Raw genomic sequence first — 18895 nt, 5'->3', positions numbered from 1 at the left:
TTGGTAATTGCTCTCCGCCTTTCCTTGTTTATTGTCACACACGTTGTCGTTCAAGTTTATTTATCTTCTGATTGTCCAATACCCTTGAGCATAAACCCCTGCAAAAGGCCGTGGGCCCATTCCAGGACATCACGGGTGAAACCCTCCCTGCCATTGACCCAACGCTGCCATCGGAGAGCAGCAATGGCCGCCAAGGACCCGCACCACCCAGCACCCACTCCATTCTCATTGCTGCCGTCAGGGAAAGAGGTCTCGGTGCCACAGGACTCACACCCACCAGGTGCTACCTCTCCACCGTCAGCCTCCTCGACGACACTGCCTGGACACTGACGACTCAGGACAAGAATAAACTCCGGAGGGTCGTTAGCCCAGCCTGCGACATCATGGACATCGGATTTCACTCCATCGAGGACATTGACATGAGGCGGGGTCTTAAAAAAGCAGCCTCTATCCTCAAAGACCCACCACCACCCAGACCATGCCCTCTTTACTCTGCTACCTTCGGGGGAAAAGGTACAGGAGCCTAAAGACGAGCTCAAGGACAGCTTCTTCCCTGCTGCCATCAGGTTCCTGAATGATCAATGAACAAAAGACACTGCCTGACTTTTCGGGCCCTGTTATTGTTATTATTATTTTATTTTTATAGTAATGTTGTAAGATGATTATAATATGAATGTTTACACTGTGACGCTGCCGCAAAACAACAAATTTCATGACTTGCTCATGATAATAAATTCTGATTCTGATTTCTGAACAAACTCAATCAGGGACTCATTTAAGGACTTTTGCACTTGATTAATTTGTTTCCCTCTCTGGATTGCACAGTCAGTTTGTTTACATTTCTTTATTTGTTTACATGTGTACATTGAGACCGTTTTTTTTGCACTAAGTGCTAATTCTGCCTGGCCCACAGGAAAATGAATCTCAGGGTTGTATGTGTCGTCATGTCTGCACTCTGACAATATATCTACCCACAACTGGGGTGGCATGTTTGGTGTAGCGGTTCATGCAACGCCTTTTCAGCGCTAGTGATTGAGACCAGACCGGGGTTCGAATCCCGTGCTGCCTGGAAGGAGTTTCTCCCCATGTCTGCATGAGTTTTCACTGGGAGCTCTGGTTTCCACCCACCATTCGAAACGTATCGGGGGTGTAAGTTAATGAGGTGTAAATTGGGTGACACAGGCTCGTGGGCTGAAATGGCCTATCACCATGCTGCATGTCTACATTAAAAAATTTAGATGAAAAAGCACTCCCATGTCCTCCGGGTAAATCAGCATTGGACAGACAAATGATACATGTCCACCATATCTACATACAAATATTAAAATAAGTAAATATTTTTTTAATAAACAGCAAAGGCGTGGAGGGTTTTTATAAAGCTGATTCTTCAGTCATTCAGCATTCTCATGGCCCATGGGAAGAAGCTGTTCCTCGGCCTGGTGGTTCTGGCTCCGATACTCCGGCACCTCTCACCTGATTCGCCCTGGCGTCTCTCTCCCACCTCGCCTGCCCGATTCATGCTGCTATATCTCTCCCCCCTCGCCCGCCCGATTCGCACTGCTGTCTCTCTTCCCCCTCACCCACCCAATTCACACTGACGTAAATATGCATGTAGAATGCAAACCCTAGAAGATCGAATTTTGGTAGAAGGTTTTTCACATTCTACACACATATTTACGGTAATCGAATTAAATTTTAAAAAACACATGGAAGATAGACAAGACTCGCAGTAATCTTGATGCAAAAAGTGAATTGTAACAGATTAGTGTAGAACCACAGACCATAGAACACTACAGCACAGAAACAGGCCCCTTCGGCCCTTCTAGTCTGTGCCAAACCATTTTTCTGCCTAGTCACGTTCACCTGCACCTCAATAACCCTCAATACCTCAATACATCCATGCACTAGTCCAAAATCTTCTTAAGTGTTAAAATTGAGCCCGCATTCACCACGTCAGCTGGCAGCTCGTTCCACGCTCCCACCACTGTCTGAGCTTTGCTCTGGAACTATGAGCAATACAATAAACACGAGGTTACGCATGATACAATATAATTGGTTACACAGGCTATACACCACGCCCCAAAAGTTAAATAAATGGGATCCAACAGTATCAGACAGATGTTTTCACTGTAAGAAGGAAATGGGAACAACAGTACATGCAATTTGGGCATGTGAGAAAGTGGGAAAGTTTTGGGAAGATCTAAACCAGGTATTAAATAAAATCACAAAAAGCAACATACCAAAAAATCCAGAGATCTTTCTTCTAAGTAATATAAGAAGTAAAGAACTTGGACTCGATTTGGATGGAGCACAAAAAAGATTTGTTATGATAGCCTTAGCTGCAGCAAAAAATGTATTACGTGAACCTGGAAATTAGAAGATAGCCTGAGAATACAGCAATGGTACATAGAAAGGGATAAATGTATTCCATTGGAAAAAATAACATATAATTTAAGAAATAACATCACAGTATTCAAACAAATTTGGGAACCGTACATGGTCCTACCGCAGACCTCCACCCCCTAAAATGACAGAAGGAGAAGAAGATGAGATGAACTGACCCAGTGTGTAAAAGTAGATGACACAAATTTCTTGTTTATTTTCATTGTGTGATGACATTGTTTAATGGGTTTAATGTATCATATATGTTGAACGTTGAGTGGGTGGGGAGGGGGGGTGAAGGAGGGAGGGAAGGGAGGGGGGAAAAGCAGAGAAAATGACACTGTGTGTATTCAAGAGGGAAATGTTTGTGTGTATTTTGGTCAATATGGTTCATAGTGTGAAAAATAAAAAAAATTTAAAAAAGAGAAGTTCCCCCTTATGCAGAATGCTCAGGGGATGTGCAGCTCAGCTGGCAGATGTTCTCACCGACCTCTCTAGCTTCTCCCTGAGCAGCGTCGTGGTTCCAACGTGATTCAAAGCTGCAACTGCTGTCCCCATGCTGAACAATCGTCAGTGTCCTGCCTCAATGATATACCACCCTGTCACACTCGTGTCCCTTGGTTGTGAAGTGCTTCGAGAGCCTCGTCATGAGGCACATCAAGCTCTTGCTGCCCCTGTCACTGGACCCCCTGCAGTTTGCATACAAACCCGATCGCTCTACGGACGATGCCATCACCATTGCCCTCCATCCAGCCCTCACCCACCTGGAAAACGACAACTCATAAGTTCAAATGCTGTTTATCGACTTCAGCTCAGCATTCAACATGATCACACCTCAGTACCTGATAAAGACGTTGAGTTGCTGGGTCTAAACACCTCCCTCTGCAATTGGGTTCTCAACTTCCTGTCGGGGAGACCTCAGGCAGTCCAGATTGGTTACAGCTCCTCCAAGACCATCACCTTGAGTACGGGGGCCCTCCAGGGCTGTGTGCTGAGTCCACTGCTGTCACTCTGCTGACCCACGACCATGCAGCTAAACACAGCTCTAACCGCATCATCAGGTTCACTGACGACATGACCGTGGTGGGCCTGATCAATAGGATGAGGAGGCAGCGTACAGAGATGAGGTACAGTCACTAACGGACTGGTGCAGAGCCAACAACCTGTACCTGAATGTTAAAAAAGAGATGGTTGTTGACTTCAAGAAAACCGGGGGGGCCTCACTCCACTGACCATTGACAGCTCCACTGTTGAGGTTGTCAAGAGTATCAAGTTCCTTGGAGTGCACTTGGTCCCTTAACACCAGCTCCATAGCCAAGAAAGCCCAGCAGCGCCTCGACTTCCCTCCCTCCTCACTTCATTCTACAGAGGATGTTTCAAGAGCAACTGGATCACCGCCTGGTTTGGAAGCTGCACCTCCTCAGAACACAAGACCCTGCAGAGGATAGTGAAGTCAGCGGAAAAGATCATTGGGGAACCTCTCCTTGCATGAAGGACATCTAGTAAACTCAATGCAGGCAGAAAGGCGATAAACATAAACTGTTCTCCCTTCTGCCACCTGGTAGGAGGTACTGTCAAACACAGGCCCTTACGTCCAGATTGAGCAACAGTTTTTCCCCTCCCCAAGCCATCAGGTTCCTGAACTCCCAGAACATTCGGGGATTGGGTACCGTGGAATGTTGCTGCATACATCTTAATATTTTAATGTGTTTAACTTCTATTCTAACTTGTATGTTTGTAAATATGCTCTGTGGTCCTGGAGAAACACTAGCCCATCTTTACCGTGCGATAAACGAAGGTGACTTGACTAAACTTTTCCCCTATCACCCTTAATCCCTGTACCAAGGGGAGGTTTGAGAGTCTGATAGCTGTTGCAAATAAACGAGAGGGGTTGGTCTTTGGGCTTCTGCACCTTCTGCCTGAAGGTATAAGTGAATAGAGGTTGTGACCAGGGTGATGGGGGTGCCATATGATGTTGGCTGCCTTCATACCAGCAATGGATGGGAGGTTGGAGCCTGTGATGGACTTGGCCATGACTATAACATTTTTATCTTGCATCACCAAGACATGCCCAGTCTGCAGCAGATTTCCCAATCGCAGTCTGCATTGGCACTACTGATATCTGCCTCAAAGGGGCGGTAAGCGTTCAGATGGTGTGTGAATGTGACGAGCAAGCGCCAATTCAGGGAAACAGTACAACAGGGCTTTATTCCAGTCAAAGTCTGAACACCAGTTCATGACTCGGTGACTGGCTCAGGAGGGGCCGGCTCAGGCTTCTATTCAGGTCGGCTGATTGACAGCCAGCCAGGTGGAGTCAGCCCCCTCAGGTGGCCTTCCTGCAGGTACACAGGTTGCCCCCTGCAGTTGGCTGGTGGCCATATCACCACAGTGAAGCCCTCTCAACTGAACAGAGAGCTTCATGCAGGCCCCCTTTCGAAATATCGAGCACTGAATTGGGCCAATAGTCGTTGCTCAATCAACAGTCCAACAATTCTAAACGTTATTTTACTGTTGTATCTCGTGCCCAAATGGCTGCTTCATCGCTGAGTGGCCAAATCAATTGTGAATCAAGGAATTCTGGGATGTTCAGGGGTTGTGAAAGATGCTGTTTAAAGGCAATTTGTTTTTTTCCAATTTATCCATAATGTACACACACACACATGCACACATACGCACCCACATGCACACACACACTCCCACACACCTACACACACACACGCACCCACATGCCCACACACACACACTCCCACATGCCCACACACATACATGCACATACACTCACACATACACACACATGCACCCACATGTCCACACACACATACACACCCCCACATGCCAACACACACACGTGCCCACACACACACACACGCACACACACACACACACTCACACACACACTCACACCCACCCACACACCCACACACACACACACACACACACACACACACACACACACACACACACACACACACACACACACACACACACGCTCACACGCTCACTCACACCCACACACATGCCCACACACTCCGTGCCCGTTAGGACGTTGTTGGAACGGTCTTGCTTCCTCCTTCCCACATTCCTCAACAACGGCAAAACGCCCCTTGGTGTAAGTTCACGGCGAAGGGAGAGTTAACGGGCACATGAGAACAAATCGGCTGCAGGGGGAACTTTGCCACAAGGGTAATGGGACCAATGGGGAGGCTCCTCTAGACAGCCAAGGTGGGCCCAGTGAGCCAATGGCCCCCTTTTGGACCATCATTATTTCCACACAGGGAACAGTGGAAAGCAAAATCAAATTGGGAATGTGAAATAAAAGCGAAAACCATCAGGCTCAGCTGGCAAAGGGCGAGAGAAACAAGATCTTACGCTGCAAGTCAGTGGCCGCACATCTGAAGCCTCTCAGTTCTGATGAAAGGTCATCAGCTCAACCATTAACTCTGTTCCCATCATCACCACTGCTGCCTTCACTGGCTGCCAGCCGGCATGGAGAATCCTGTTCAATCTCTCTTCTCTAACTGTTGAAATCGCAGTTTGAAGTCACATTCATTTTGATAGAGCGTTGTTTAATCCTCGTGAAAGACTTCATTGAGAAAAGAATGAGCCAACAGCATTTAACAGAAGCATATTTTCCAAGTGAATACCAAGGACCTTCAGTCCTGTCATTAATGTAAGTGTATGAAAGCCAGTAAATCATGTTTACATTTACTTTTGGATTGTCAGTTGGGGGATGGAGGGCACTGGACAGACTGAAAATACAGCAGGAAATGTTCCGTACAGTCGGGAAGTGATCAATTGATTCTGCACTGCATCCATTAGATGAATCTCCAAGACTCTCGTATTCATGAAGCAGCATTTATTTGCACCGATGAAATACCCATCCTGCATATGTTGGTCCGGATGTGTGTTTTGTCTGGTTGTGCATCTGCATGTTTTGCACCGAGCACCAGAGAACTTGTGGGGCGCCTTAGCGGGTTAGCGCAAAGCCTTTCCACCGCCAGCCTCGGAGTTGGGGCTCGTAGGCTGCCTTGTCTGCAAGGAGTTTACACGCTCTCCTCGTGTCTGCGTGGGTTTTCCTCTGGGGGTGGGGGGATCTCCGGTTTCCTCCCTCCATTCAAAACGTACCAGAGGGTTAATTGGGCGGCATGGGCTTGCCGGGCCGAAATGTTGTATGTCTGCATTGAAATTTAATTTAAATTGAAAAATGAGAATTAAACTTGACAGCTTGATTTTAACCATTGTGGGTTGAATTTGCTTTGTGCTTAAGGACATGTGAAGCAAAGGTTCACCACTACAATATGTGCAACACTGTTACAGGGCCAGCAACCCCAAGTTCCCACACAGCGCTGTCTGGCAGGAGTTTGTTCGTTCTCCCTATGTGTCCGCGTGGGTTTCCTCCGGGTGCTCTGCTTTCCGCCCACCCTTCAAAACATACGGGGGCTGTAGGTTAATTTGGGTGGCAGGGGCCCATGGACCGGAAGGGCCTGTAACCGCCCGGTTAGTCTGTCTACATTTAATATACACAAAACATGGCTTTTAACATCCAAGTCCATCCACCGAAACATCTGGGTGCCCGGAAGGTCCTTGCAATTCCACTCCTTTTGCGGAAGTATCTTGTGCCCTGGCTATGTCTGAATGAAAGGGATGAGCTTCCGGGAGAAGTAGTGGCGGCCAGGTCCATTTTGTCATTTAAGGAAAAATTGGGCAAGTATATGGATGGGAGGGGAATGGAGGGTTATGGGCAGGGTGCAGGTAGGTAGGACGAGAGGAAAGGGCTTGGTTCAGTGCGGACCAGAAGGGCCAAAATGTCCTGTTTCCGTGCTGTAATGGTTATATTGTTATATGCGTGAAAGGGGTCTCACCATCTTACTTTATCATTTTACTTCAATGTAATTAAATTGTCTGACTTGTATCTTTTCCATGTTCTTTAGTTTATTTTTCTACCTTGTTTTGCTTTTGTATAGTCTGGCAACAGTTAGTTTATCCTTTACTATTTTCTTCCTTTTTTTGCATTATTATGAGGTTTTTTTCTAAAAAGGTATTGTGACAGAGTATATGGATATGTTTCTGGGAGATAAATTGGGAAAGGTTTGTTTGAGTAGGTCACATACAAACACTTTAAAACAGATTCGTTAAATTTTGCCTACCATAAAGCAGACTGTAGCCCTTTTCCACTGGCACCCTGTCCCAGGAATTAACTGGGAACTTACTGCGACAGAGTCCAGTGGGAAAGGAACATAGACCGAATGCCAGCATCAAGTGATGTCCTTTCTCTCCGGGGATTAACCACCTCTGTCCTCACTCCTAGCCCCGGTGTTTGCTGACGCCAGTGTGGGAAAAGAGATGGCGGAAAGTCACCCGTTCCCAGTTGAAGGTAGAACACTCCGATCCCTAATGGGGTTGGGGGGGTGAATTGTGTTCAGTGGAAAAGCAATTAGTGTCCCGGTTAAGGGCGCCCCATAAAGGGATTCCTATCCCAGGGCACTGCATGGCCCATTAACTGGGACACCAGTGGTAAAAGGGACCAAGAGAGTTGCAACTTTGTCGAGCATCTGGTGTTCCAAGGCGGTCTCCTCTCCTTGTACTGACCAGGCCTGAGCCGGCTTAACCTCCGAGGTCAGACCAACTCAGGCTTATTCAGGCTATTAGACTAGTTTGTGTAACTGTCCATATCATCTTGTACCTTTTTTTGTTTGTTTATTAAAATCAATTAAATTACTGATGGAAAGCTGCAGACAGTTCAAAATGAATTGTCTGATCTCTAAACGGCAGGATTTAGGGAAGGTGGATTTACTACCTGATTGCATTGTTAATCTTTTATTAGATCTCCCCAAAGGAACTCAGGGGAGCATACAAATTAAAAGCAGGAGCAGGCCATTCAACCCATCGGGCTGTACTACCATTCATAACAGTCACAGTTGATCAAATTGCACCCTTATTGAATTCTGACTTAACCCTTTCACCCTCTTGCCCTTGAGAATCTTGCCCCGAGTCTCAGAAATATTCAAAGGTGATTCTTATCCCAGGATATGAGGTTGGAAAGTGCAGAGCCTTCTCATCGTTAAGTATATGGGGAGGCTTTGTAAGGCACAGCCGGGACCTCACTCAGAGAATTATGAGCAGGTTTTGGGCTCCTCATTAGAGAGGGTTCAGAGAAGGTTCACAAGGATGGTTCAGGGAATAAAGAGTTTTCACATAACAGCTCTTGGACCATACCTGTTGGAATCATTTCAAACATTGAAGGGCGTGGAGAGAGTCGATGTAGAAAGATTTTGTTTTCCAATGGTGGGAGAGTGTCGATTTTCAGTCCTTATAAAATACATTAGCACAAGGAGAGGTGTGTGCTTTGTTCATTCTTTATTTTGTTACAAACTAATAAAATCTTATTAGTACTAACAAAGGAATGGCAATGGAAAATTCCCCAGACAATGGTAAATTCAAAATTATGGTTTAATTAAACCATTAATAACAGAGCATTTCTTACTTATCACCAAACTTAACTTTCTTAAAACCCCACTATGCACAAATCTAGGTATATGAGTCTCTGTGTGTGTGTGTGTGTGTGTGTGTGTGTGTGTGTGTGTGTGTGTGTGTGTGTGTGTGTGTGTGTGTGTGTGTGTGTGTGTGTGTGTGTGTGTGTGTGTGTGTGTGTGTGTGTGTGTGTGTGTGTGTGTGTGTTAAAGTTCAAAACCATTACAGTTTAAGCTTGATTCTGAAAAAGTCCAGTTTCAAACATCTTGTTGAACTTTGAGGATCCTTTTTTTAAAAATGGTTCAGAAGTAATTATAAAGCCAGAGTAAGGCGCTCGATTTCTTTAACTTGTTGCTTGAAAATTGCTTGAAATATTTGTTAACATTCAAGTTCTTAGGTTTTTTCAAACTCACAAATCTTTTTGAGCCATTTTCCAGGAAGAGTTTTCTTCTTCATCTCTCACATTAGTGATCTTCGTATCTCCTTAAGAGTCACAGAGTTTCCTTCCACGATGAGGCTGCACTCTTTATTTTCAAAAGAAAACCAGTCGTAAAGTTCAAAATCCACTTACTTCTTTCATCTGTTGCCTTTTTGTAAACAACAATCCATTCGTGTAGTCTCTTGGGCATTCTCCAAAGCTTTTGCAAAGAATCTTGGAGCTGGCCTGTCTAGCATGAGCAGAGCTCCAGTATTTTAAATAAGATCTGTTTTAAAGTGTTTGTATGTGTCCTTCACTAAAACCCCTGCCCCAATTTATCTCCCAAAAACATATCTATATTCCATAATATAAGAGATAGTGATGTCTACGGAAGGAAACAGGCACTGTTTCTAAGCGAGTTGGGGAGCAGGATGTACGGCTTGATGAGATCTCTCTTGGTGAGACCAGCCAGTAGGTCTCATGAAGATCCAAATGCGGTGGTCGGAGAGCACCTATTCCCAAAACTAGTGGTGTTCGCAGACAGATAGAAATTTTATACCAGGAACCAAAGTGCTGGCGAGACTGTGAGCAAATATTTGGCGGCATCGCATACATTGGCTGAAAAATGGCATTTTGGAGATTTCTTGGATGAGGCTTTAAGATGTAGCTGTCTGCCAGGGCCAGCAACGTTTGCGTATATCCACAACAGAGCGTCCAGGACAGGAGGGCTTCAGGACTGAAGGGAGAACAGAGATGCGGGGGGATTTCTCCAGCCAGAGGGTGACGAGTCTGAGGAATCAGTTGCCACAGGGAGTTGTGGAGGCCGGGTCATTGGGTGCATTTAAGGCAGGTTCTTGATTAGCCAGGACATCAAAGGTTATGGGGAAAAACCCGGGCAGTAGAAAAATGGATACGTTCACAATTGTATGGCAGGACAGACTCAATGGGCTGAATAGCATATTTCTGCTCCCTAATCTTATGGTCTTTGTCTCACAGTTTTTTTTCCTTGTTGTAAACCTGAAAGGTATTAAGATTTCAACAGCATCTGCGTGCGTGTGCGCAATTCAAACAGCACAATCTGCCTCTTGGTTCAATGCGGTTTCCTCCCTCCACAGACGTTGTTCACACAGTGGGACCTTTCGTTCAGGGGAAGGAAAGGCTTCCGGAGAAGGTGCTGAGTAGCTGCTACATCGAAAGCCTGAAGCTTGCTGACGTCAATGGCCTGCGCTCCATCGTAAGTGATATTTCTTCACTCCTCTTTCACACAGGCTCCAACCAAGTGAGACTTCGTCCTTCAGTGGGGTGCTGATAATTTGATTTCTTCTAGACCACTGCTTTCCTTTCATTCTCTCCTGAGAACACCGTTGCTTTTAAAAATGTACCTCAGTGGCCACCTGGATGCTCGTCAGTATCTGGAGCAGCCATTCTCATCACCTTTCCGATGAGGGCCCCCTTAAAACTCCGGCCAAAGCTTCCCTGCGCAGCAGTCAAGTTCAGTTGGTTTCTCTCCGATCAGTCGAAAAAATATTCCTGTTACACGAGGTAAAAACAAGGATTTTACTTCAAAGTTTTGATTTATTGTCAGAGTATTGGGGAAGGAGTCAGAAGATTATTTTGGATAGTGAGGATGGTTTTCAGGGACTGCAGAAGGATTTGGACTGTTTGGGAGTGTGGGCAGAGAGGTGGCAGATGGAGTTTAATGGAGGTGTGAGGTGCTTCATTTTAGGAAGAATAAGCAAAACAGGTCATATGCAGTGAAGGAGAGGGTGTTGAGGAATGCAGAGGAACAGAGAGATCTTGGAATAATGGTTCATCGTTCTTTGACAGTGGATTCCCATGTAGGGTGGTGAAGAAGGCTTTTGGTATATTGGCCTTTATAAATCAAAGCATAGAATATAGGAACTGGGAGGTGATGTTGAGACTGTTCAAGGCTTTGGTGAGGCCAAGTTTGGAATATTGTGTGCAGTTCTGGTCTCCAAATTATAGGAAGGATATCAATAAGGTAGAGAGGGTGCAGAGAAGATGTACTAAAATGTTGTCTGGATTGCAGGATCTAGAATACAGAGAAAGATTGAGTAGACTGGGCCTTTATTCAACGGAGCATAGAAGGTTGAGAGGGGATTTGATAGAGGTGTATAAAATTATGAGGGGGATAGATAGAGTAGATGTAAATAGGATCTTCCCCTTGAGGGGAGGTGAGATTGGAATGAGGGGTCATAAGTTGAGGGTTAAGGGGCAAAAGTTTAGAAGTAATATGAGAGGAAGCTTCTTCACTCAGAGAGCGGTGGCTGAGTGGAATGACCTTCCAGAAGGGGTGGTTGCAGCAGGGTCAATTCTGTCATTTAAGAGAAGGTTGGATAAGTATATGGATGTGAGGGGGTTGGAGGGTTATGGACAGGGAGCAGGTAGGTGGGACTAGAGGAGTTCACTTGAATCGGTGTGGACTAGAGGGGCCGAGATGGCCTGTTTCCGCACTGTAATTTTTATATGGTTATACAGGAAGGGGGACTGAAAACTTGCCTGAATGGTGCACCAACAACAACCTCACCCTCGATGCCACCAAAACTAAGGAGCTGACTGTTGACTTCAGGAAAGAAGAGCCAGAGATGGGCGATCCAGTGATCATTGGGGGATCAGAGGTGGAGTTTTTGGGATGCTCCATCTCGGAGGATCTTTCCTGGATCCAACACACCAATGGGATCATGAAGAATGCCCATCAGCACCTCGATTTCCTCAAGAATTTGTGGTGGTTTGATACAACACCAGTGTGGTGCGCTGTGGTGCAACAAGCAAATACAAAACTCAGCAAAAACTCTACCACAGGCTTCAATCAATTCATTCTTTACACCAGTTTCTGTCCTGATGGCTCCACGACTGACTGGCCCAGGAGGGGCCGACTCAGATTTATATTCAGGTCGGCTGATTGACCGGCCAGGTGGAGTCAGCCCCTTAGGAGTTCTTCCTGCAGGTACAGAGATCGCCCCCTGCATTCGGCTTGTATCACCACAACCAGAAACCCTGGTAAATTTCAACAAAGGTGCAGGGGGAATCGTGCTGCTTCATAGTTTGGTACGGGGACACCAATACACCTGAGTGTAAAGCTCTCCACAAGGTAGTGGACGCAGCCCAGGACATCACAGGTAAAATCCTCCTCTACTATCGAGAGCATCTACGGGATGTTGGAGAGCAGCAGTGACCATCAAGGATCTGCACCACCCAGCACACGCTCTGTTCTTGCTACTGCCATCAGGAAAGAGGTATCGGTGCCACAAGACTCGCACCACCAGGTTCAGAAACAGCTGCTACCCCTCCACCATCAGACTCCTCAATGACAAACTCAATCAGGGACTCTTACTTGTGCACTTTATTGATTTTATTTTTATTCTCTCCGTAATGCACAGTCAGTTTGTTTACATTCATTATCTGTTTACATTCCGTTGTGTACAGTTTTTTTTGCACTACTAATAAGTGGTAATTCTCCCTGGCCTCAGGGTTGTATGTGACATCATGTATGTACTCTGACAGCAAATCTGAAATCCAAAATCAGACGTTTAAAATTGGCACGCCTTGCCTTTCATGCAACATGCAGTCTCAAGCAACCAGAAAACTCATTTATCTGGCATCCACTGTAATTGGGGCAGCATTCTACTTTCCAAATCATTGCACTTGCCTTCCTTGTCATGAGCCAACTGTGTTGTTAACTTTTAGTGATTCATGGACAAGGGCACCCAGATCGCTCAGAATACCAGCTCCCTTCAGGTTATGGGGAGAAGGTTGGGGAGAGGGGCTGAGTGAGAGAATTGATCACCTCATGGAGCAGACCCAACAGGCCAAAGAGCTGACTTCTCCTCCTATATCCTTTGCCAATAACACCACAGTTGTCGGCAGAATCGCAAACGGCAATGAAGAAGCGTACAGGAGGGAGATAGATCACCTTGTTGAACGGTGGCAACAACCTTGCACTCAATGTCAGCAAAACCAAGGAGATGATTGTGGACTTCAGCAGGTAGTCAGTGGAACATGACCCAGTCCTCATCGAGAACACAGTAGTGGAGAGGGTCGAGAACTTAAAATTCCTGGGTGTCAACATCTCTGAGGATCTGTCCTGGAGCCTCCGCGTTGATGCCATCACGAAGGCTTGCCAGCGGCTAGACTTTGTGAGGAGATTCTTATGAGGTGTCTGAGGAGATTCAGGATGTCACCGAAGACTCTCATAAACCTCTACAGGTGAACCAGGGGAGAGCATTCTGGCCAATTGCATCACTGCCTGGGACGGAGGCGCCAACACTCAAGACAAGAATAAACTCCAGAGGGTTGTTAACTCAGCCTGCGACATCACAGGCACCAGACTCCACTCCATTGAGGACATCGACATGAGGCGATGTCTTAAAAAAGCAGCCTCTATCCTCCAATACCCCACCACCCAGGCCATGCCCCCTTCACTCTGCTACCATCAGGGGGGAAAAGGTACAGGAGCCTGAAGATGAGCACAAGGAGAGCGTCTTCCCCTCCGCTATCAGATCCCTGAATAATCAACGAACCACAGACACGGCCTTACTTTTCATGCACTATTTTTTTATATAGTAATGTTATAAGATGAATGTTTGCCCTGTGATTGTTGCTGTAAAGCAGCGAATTTCATGACTTGTTCATGACAATAAATCCTGATCCTGATTCAAATCTACGTTCCACCATCCCTTACTCCCTGGTTAAGCCAGAGCACCAACCGCGTCATTTAGAAGGCCTTGCTGGCTGCAGCGTTGAGTGCCCTGTTAAATGTGATTCAAGTGGATTTGGAAGAATGACAGAAATTCTATTACCATCACCACCCCCCCCCCCTCCCCCAACCAACCCTCCTGCTTCCAGGAGCTTCTTGCTTTCATTACTAAATGAATTAAAGTGTGAGACGGGAGGCCTTCTCTATGCTACTGAATGATCCCTGCTTGAGATGAATGTTACCATTTATGTTTCAGACTGGAGAGGTCCTGGGAAGTGTCCCCTGTGCACTGAATGGCAGGAACCCATCTTAAACTGGATTAACCACACGCGCCTCTTACACTTCCCAACGTCATCCACATTGATTTGCAGCCGTTTCATTGTCACCATGTTTGGGATAGAAATTCTTCTCTCTCCTAGCCAGTACTTCTCTCTCTCTCCCTCTCTCTCTCTCTCTCTCTCTCTCTCTCTCTAGGCACTTTCAGATGGCCAAAATACCCCGAGTGTAAAGCTGCCTGTTCTACCCCAATGCGGTTGTCGAGTGGCCACCTGAAAGTGGAGAACCCGGCCACTCCTCCTGTATAATCTCTGGCTCCGAGAATCCCCACCCCAAACCTGTTGCACCTAAAAGCATCAGTGGGATTATGTCCACAGACCACAGGAGCCCGGCATTCGCTAGGATGCGGTCTCCTTCAGCCGGCACATTCAGGTGACCAAAAGGCGTCTTCTCCGCGGCCACCTGAACGTCCCAGCTGCTGTACTCCCCCAGCTGTGACCGCCAGGGCATTATCTGCGTCCGAGCACCTTAAAGCGGCTTCTCTCTCTCTCTCCCTCTCTTCTCTATTTCTCACACTCTCTCTCTCTTTCAATCTCCCTGACTCTCTCTTTATCTCTCACTCTTTCTTTTTCTCTCCCTCCCTCTCTCTTTCTCTCTTTCTATCTTTCTCTCACTCTCCCCTATCTTTCATTTCTTTGTATCCCCTCTCCTTTCCTTCCTCTCCTTTCACCCTCACTTTTGCCTCCTCTACCCTCTTTCTCTCATGTCTCTTTCTCGCTCCATCCCTACCTGTCATGCGTCGCTTCAACCTGGTTCACCAACTCCACCCTTGCCGTCCTGTCCTGCTCACACTGGCTTCCCCACATCCCTAGTCTCGGTAAAAACCTTCGGCCTGATGCTGACCACCACGCGGGAGCTTCCTTCTGCATCCACTGCTCCCGATGTGGCCTCCTCTACACAGATCTCGGAGATCGCTTCGCCGAGCACCTTCGTTCCATCCACATCAGTGATAGGGAGCTCCCAGTGGCCAATTCCATGCCTCACTCCCACGTCCGTCCATGGCCTCAGGCACTATCCCACCAAGGCCACCCGTAAATTGAAGGAGCCACCCTTGATTTTCCCATCTGGGCACTCTCAGACCGGACAGCATCAGCATCTGCTTTCCGCTGGCCCACTCCCCGTTCTCCCTCTCTCCCCTTTCCTTCCTTCCTTCAGCTCTCCACCCCTTCCCTCTCCATTTACAGAGCCAATCCCAGTCCATCTGATTTTTTCTGTGCCCTCCCTCCCTTATCCACCTATTGCCTCCTGCCTGCGGGCTCCTCCCACTGCCCCTCCCCCCACCATTTTGTTCGGACGCCTGCCGACATTTTCTCCACACTTTGATGAAGGGCTCAAGCCCAAAACATTGGTTCTGTATCTTTATCTTTGCTCCATAAAGGCTTTTGGTATGCTGGCCTTTATAAATCAAAGCATAAGGAGGCGATGTTGAGACTGTTCAAGGCTTTGGTGAGGCCAAGTTTGGAATATTGTGTGCAGTTCAGGTCTCCAAATTATAGGAAGGATATCAATAAGGTAGAGAGGGTGCAGAGAAGATGTACTAAAATGTTGCCTGGATTGCAGTATCTAGAATACAGAGAAAGATTGAGTAGACTGGGTCTTTATTCATCAGAGTATAGAAGGTTGAGGGGGAATTTGATAGAGGTGTATAAAATTATGAGGGGGATAGATAGAGTAGATGTAAATAGACTCTTCCCCTTGAGGGGAGGTGAGATTGGAATGAGGGGTCATAAGTTGAGGGTTAAGGGGTAAAGGTTTAGAAGTAACATGAGAGGAAGCTTCTTCACTCAGAGAGCGGTGGCTGAGTGGAATGACCTTCCAAAAGGGGTGGTTGCAGCAGGGTCAATTCTGTCATTTAAGAGGAGGTTGGATGAGTGCATGGATGTGAGGGGGTTGGAGGGTTATGGACAGGGAGCAGGTAGGTGGAACTAGTGGAGATCACTAGAGGGGATGAGATGGCCTGTTTCTGGACTGTAATTGTTATATGGTTATAAAGGACACCGTTTGAGCTGCTGACCTTCTCCAGCATTGTTTTTACTTCAACCACAGTGCCTGCAGACTTTCATATCTTATGTTTTATCTTTCCCCCCCCCCCCCCCCCCCCCACTCCACTGCTGCTACTTTAGCTGCCAGGTTCCTCCAGCAGAGCATGTTTGGCTTCAGATTCCTGCAATCTCCAGACTTGAGCAAAGCATACAGTCTAACCCCACAATAAGATGTAGGCCATTGCCAATAGCTCCTTCTGATTGTGTTTTGAACACATATTTGAAAAAAAATTATTTTCAAATCCTCGAAAGTTTCACTTTGAAGCAAACATGCAAGGTTCAAAGTTCGAACTTATTGTCAGAGTAGAAACATGAGATCACATCTAATCCTGAGGTCCTTTTACCAGGAGGCAGAATTTCTACTTAACGGTAGTGCAAAAACTGAGCCGAAGAAACAAAAGAGAGAAATATAAATACAGGGAAAAAAATGTAAACAAACTGACTGTGCAATAGAGAAAAAATTTAATTTTAATTTTAATACAGCACGATAAACTAGCCCATGAGCCCAATTCCACCTAATTAAACTGCAACCCCTGGTCCGTTTTGAACATTGGCAGGAATCCCATGTAATTAAACAGAGAGCGTGGGATTCGAACCCCTTTCCCGGGGTTGCCGGCGTTGTGCTAATCGTGATGCCCTGATGGTAAAAGGGTAGCAACTGTTCCTGAACCCGGTGGCACCTGCATCTCAACGGCAGCCGCGAGAACGTGTGCTGGCCGGCGCAGATCCTTGACGATCGCTGCTGCCCTCCCGACTGCCGCGTTCCCTGAGAAATGCAGCTTCAAAAAACTGGACTGACTCCTTGTCCTGGCCAGATGATTCTGTGTTGGCTTCGCCCACCAGCAGACAGCCTCAGGATGTGTTTGCACTCTTACTAGCGGGTTCTGGGTTGACTCTCTGGGCACTGATATGTGTCGTGCTGTCCCCTTGGAGCAATTGTATGTGGAATTATCTATCTGCAAAACAACTAAGCCCGTTAATTTTAATTCCTGCTTGCATGAGAGCATCTCAAGCAGAAGGTTAACACCTCATGTCTGCCACAACTTTATTTGATCACAATTCTTTTACTCACGGATTCCAGGATCTGCTGAACAGATTACGCTGGATCAGGCAACCATTCTGTCAGCAAAGAACAAGGGTGTTCTCAGAACGACGGTCTTGGCCACTTAGCCGCACATCTCATCTCCGAGGTTTTACTTCTCTGTCATCTGCGGGAGATTGACTTTGGCACCAAAATCAAGGAGGGTGGGGAAAGAGTCGAAGTAAATGTAGATTCTTGTGCAACTGATCACTTAAGTCAAGTTTATTGGTACAGGTACAGCCTAATGAAACAGCGTTCTCCGGTCCTCGGTGCAATCGATGCAGATGCACAACCAGACGTAACACACGTCTTAAACAAACTGCCTTTAAACAAACAACACACATGGAGGGCAAGTATTTTATCTATACAAATGAATAAGTTTTGTTTCGCAAATGTGAGAGTCTGATGATCAGTATGAGCAGTTCCTTTGGTCATTCAGCATCCTCACTGCCCACGTGACGAAGCTGTTCCTCAGCCTGGTGGTGCTGGCTCTGATCCTCCTGGATCTCTTCCCCCGACAGGAGCAGCTGAAAGACCCTGTGTGCGGGGGCGGAAAGGGGTCCTCGATGGATTTGCGGGCCCTCTTCAGACAATGATCCCGGTCGATCACGTCGATTGGGGCTGGGGGGAGAAGTTCAGATGTCTGGGCCCTTGCAGTGATGTCCTCGGGCTGCGGTGATCGACCTCCAATGACCACAACTACCTTGGCGTGCAAGATATTCCTTTACTATTGGAGTGCTCCCCACGCCCCTGCCCCATCCCATGATGACCCTTTGAATTCAAGTACGATGGCTACAGAGAAATGCACTGGAGGTCAATTGACAGGATTACAAGAGCAGTAGAGAGGATCACCGGAAACTCCCTCTCCCCCATCAGCGTGATCAACCGGGATCGTGGTCTGAAGAGGGCACGGAAAATCATTGAGGATCCCCTTTTCACCCTGCACACCGCATCCTTCAGCTGCTCCCATCGGGGAAGAGATCCAGGAGGATCAGAGCCAGCACCACTGGGCTGAGTAGCAGCTTCTTCCCACAGGCAGTGAGAACGCAGAATGAACAAAGGAACTACTCGTACTAGCCATCTGAGACTCCTATATTCACGAAACAATATTTATTTTTATAGATAAAATACTTGAATACTGGGAAGGGGGGTTTCTCTCCTTTGCTGCTCTCTCTCTAACTGTACATCTGACTATAAGGGGCAGTCTGGCAATTCCTGCCAGTGCGAATCTGTCCGCCTTGCAGCAGAAAAAAAGGAATTTCATGTAATACGACACTGTTTAATTACTATGGCAATAAATTGAGTCTTGAATCGGGTACCAAGCCTGATCTTGTCGGAGATGTGGATCTCTGGTTGCCGATCAGTTGGACCGGAGCCTGTGAGGCTGTGGGGGCCGCGGGAGCGCTGGAGGTGAATCCGTGGATGCTCAGCAACTCCGGGGGGGGTGG

General features: G+C 46.9%; 1 protein-coding gene across 3 annotated transcripts in view; it reads left to right on the top strand.

The window, feature by feature from the left end:
- Positions 1 to 18895, top strand: part of LOC138740839 (ADP-ribose glycohydrolase MACROD1-like) — a 1018717-nt gene that overhangs the window by 894350 nt on the left and 105472 nt on the right. For all 3 annotated transcript variants that reach the window (XM_069894037.1, XM_069894038.1, XM_069894036.1), the window contains one exon: positions 10387 to 10505. In XM_069894037.1, the coding sequence (XP_069750138.1) occupies positions 10387 to 10505 (119 nt within the window). The remainder of the gene's footprint in view (positions 1 to 10386; positions 10506 to 18895) is intronic.

The sequence above is a fragment of the Narcine bancroftii genome, chromosome 8 (genome assembly GCF_036971445.1).
Source record: "Narcine bancroftii isolate sNarBan1 chromosome 8, sNarBan1.hap1, whole genome shotgun sequence".
In the NCBI taxonomy this organism is placed as follows: Eukaryota; Metazoa; Chordata; class Chondrichthyes; order Torpediniformes; family Narcinidae; genus Narcine; species Narcine bancroftii.
This window is presented reverse-complemented; position numbering and strand designations above follow the sequence as displayed.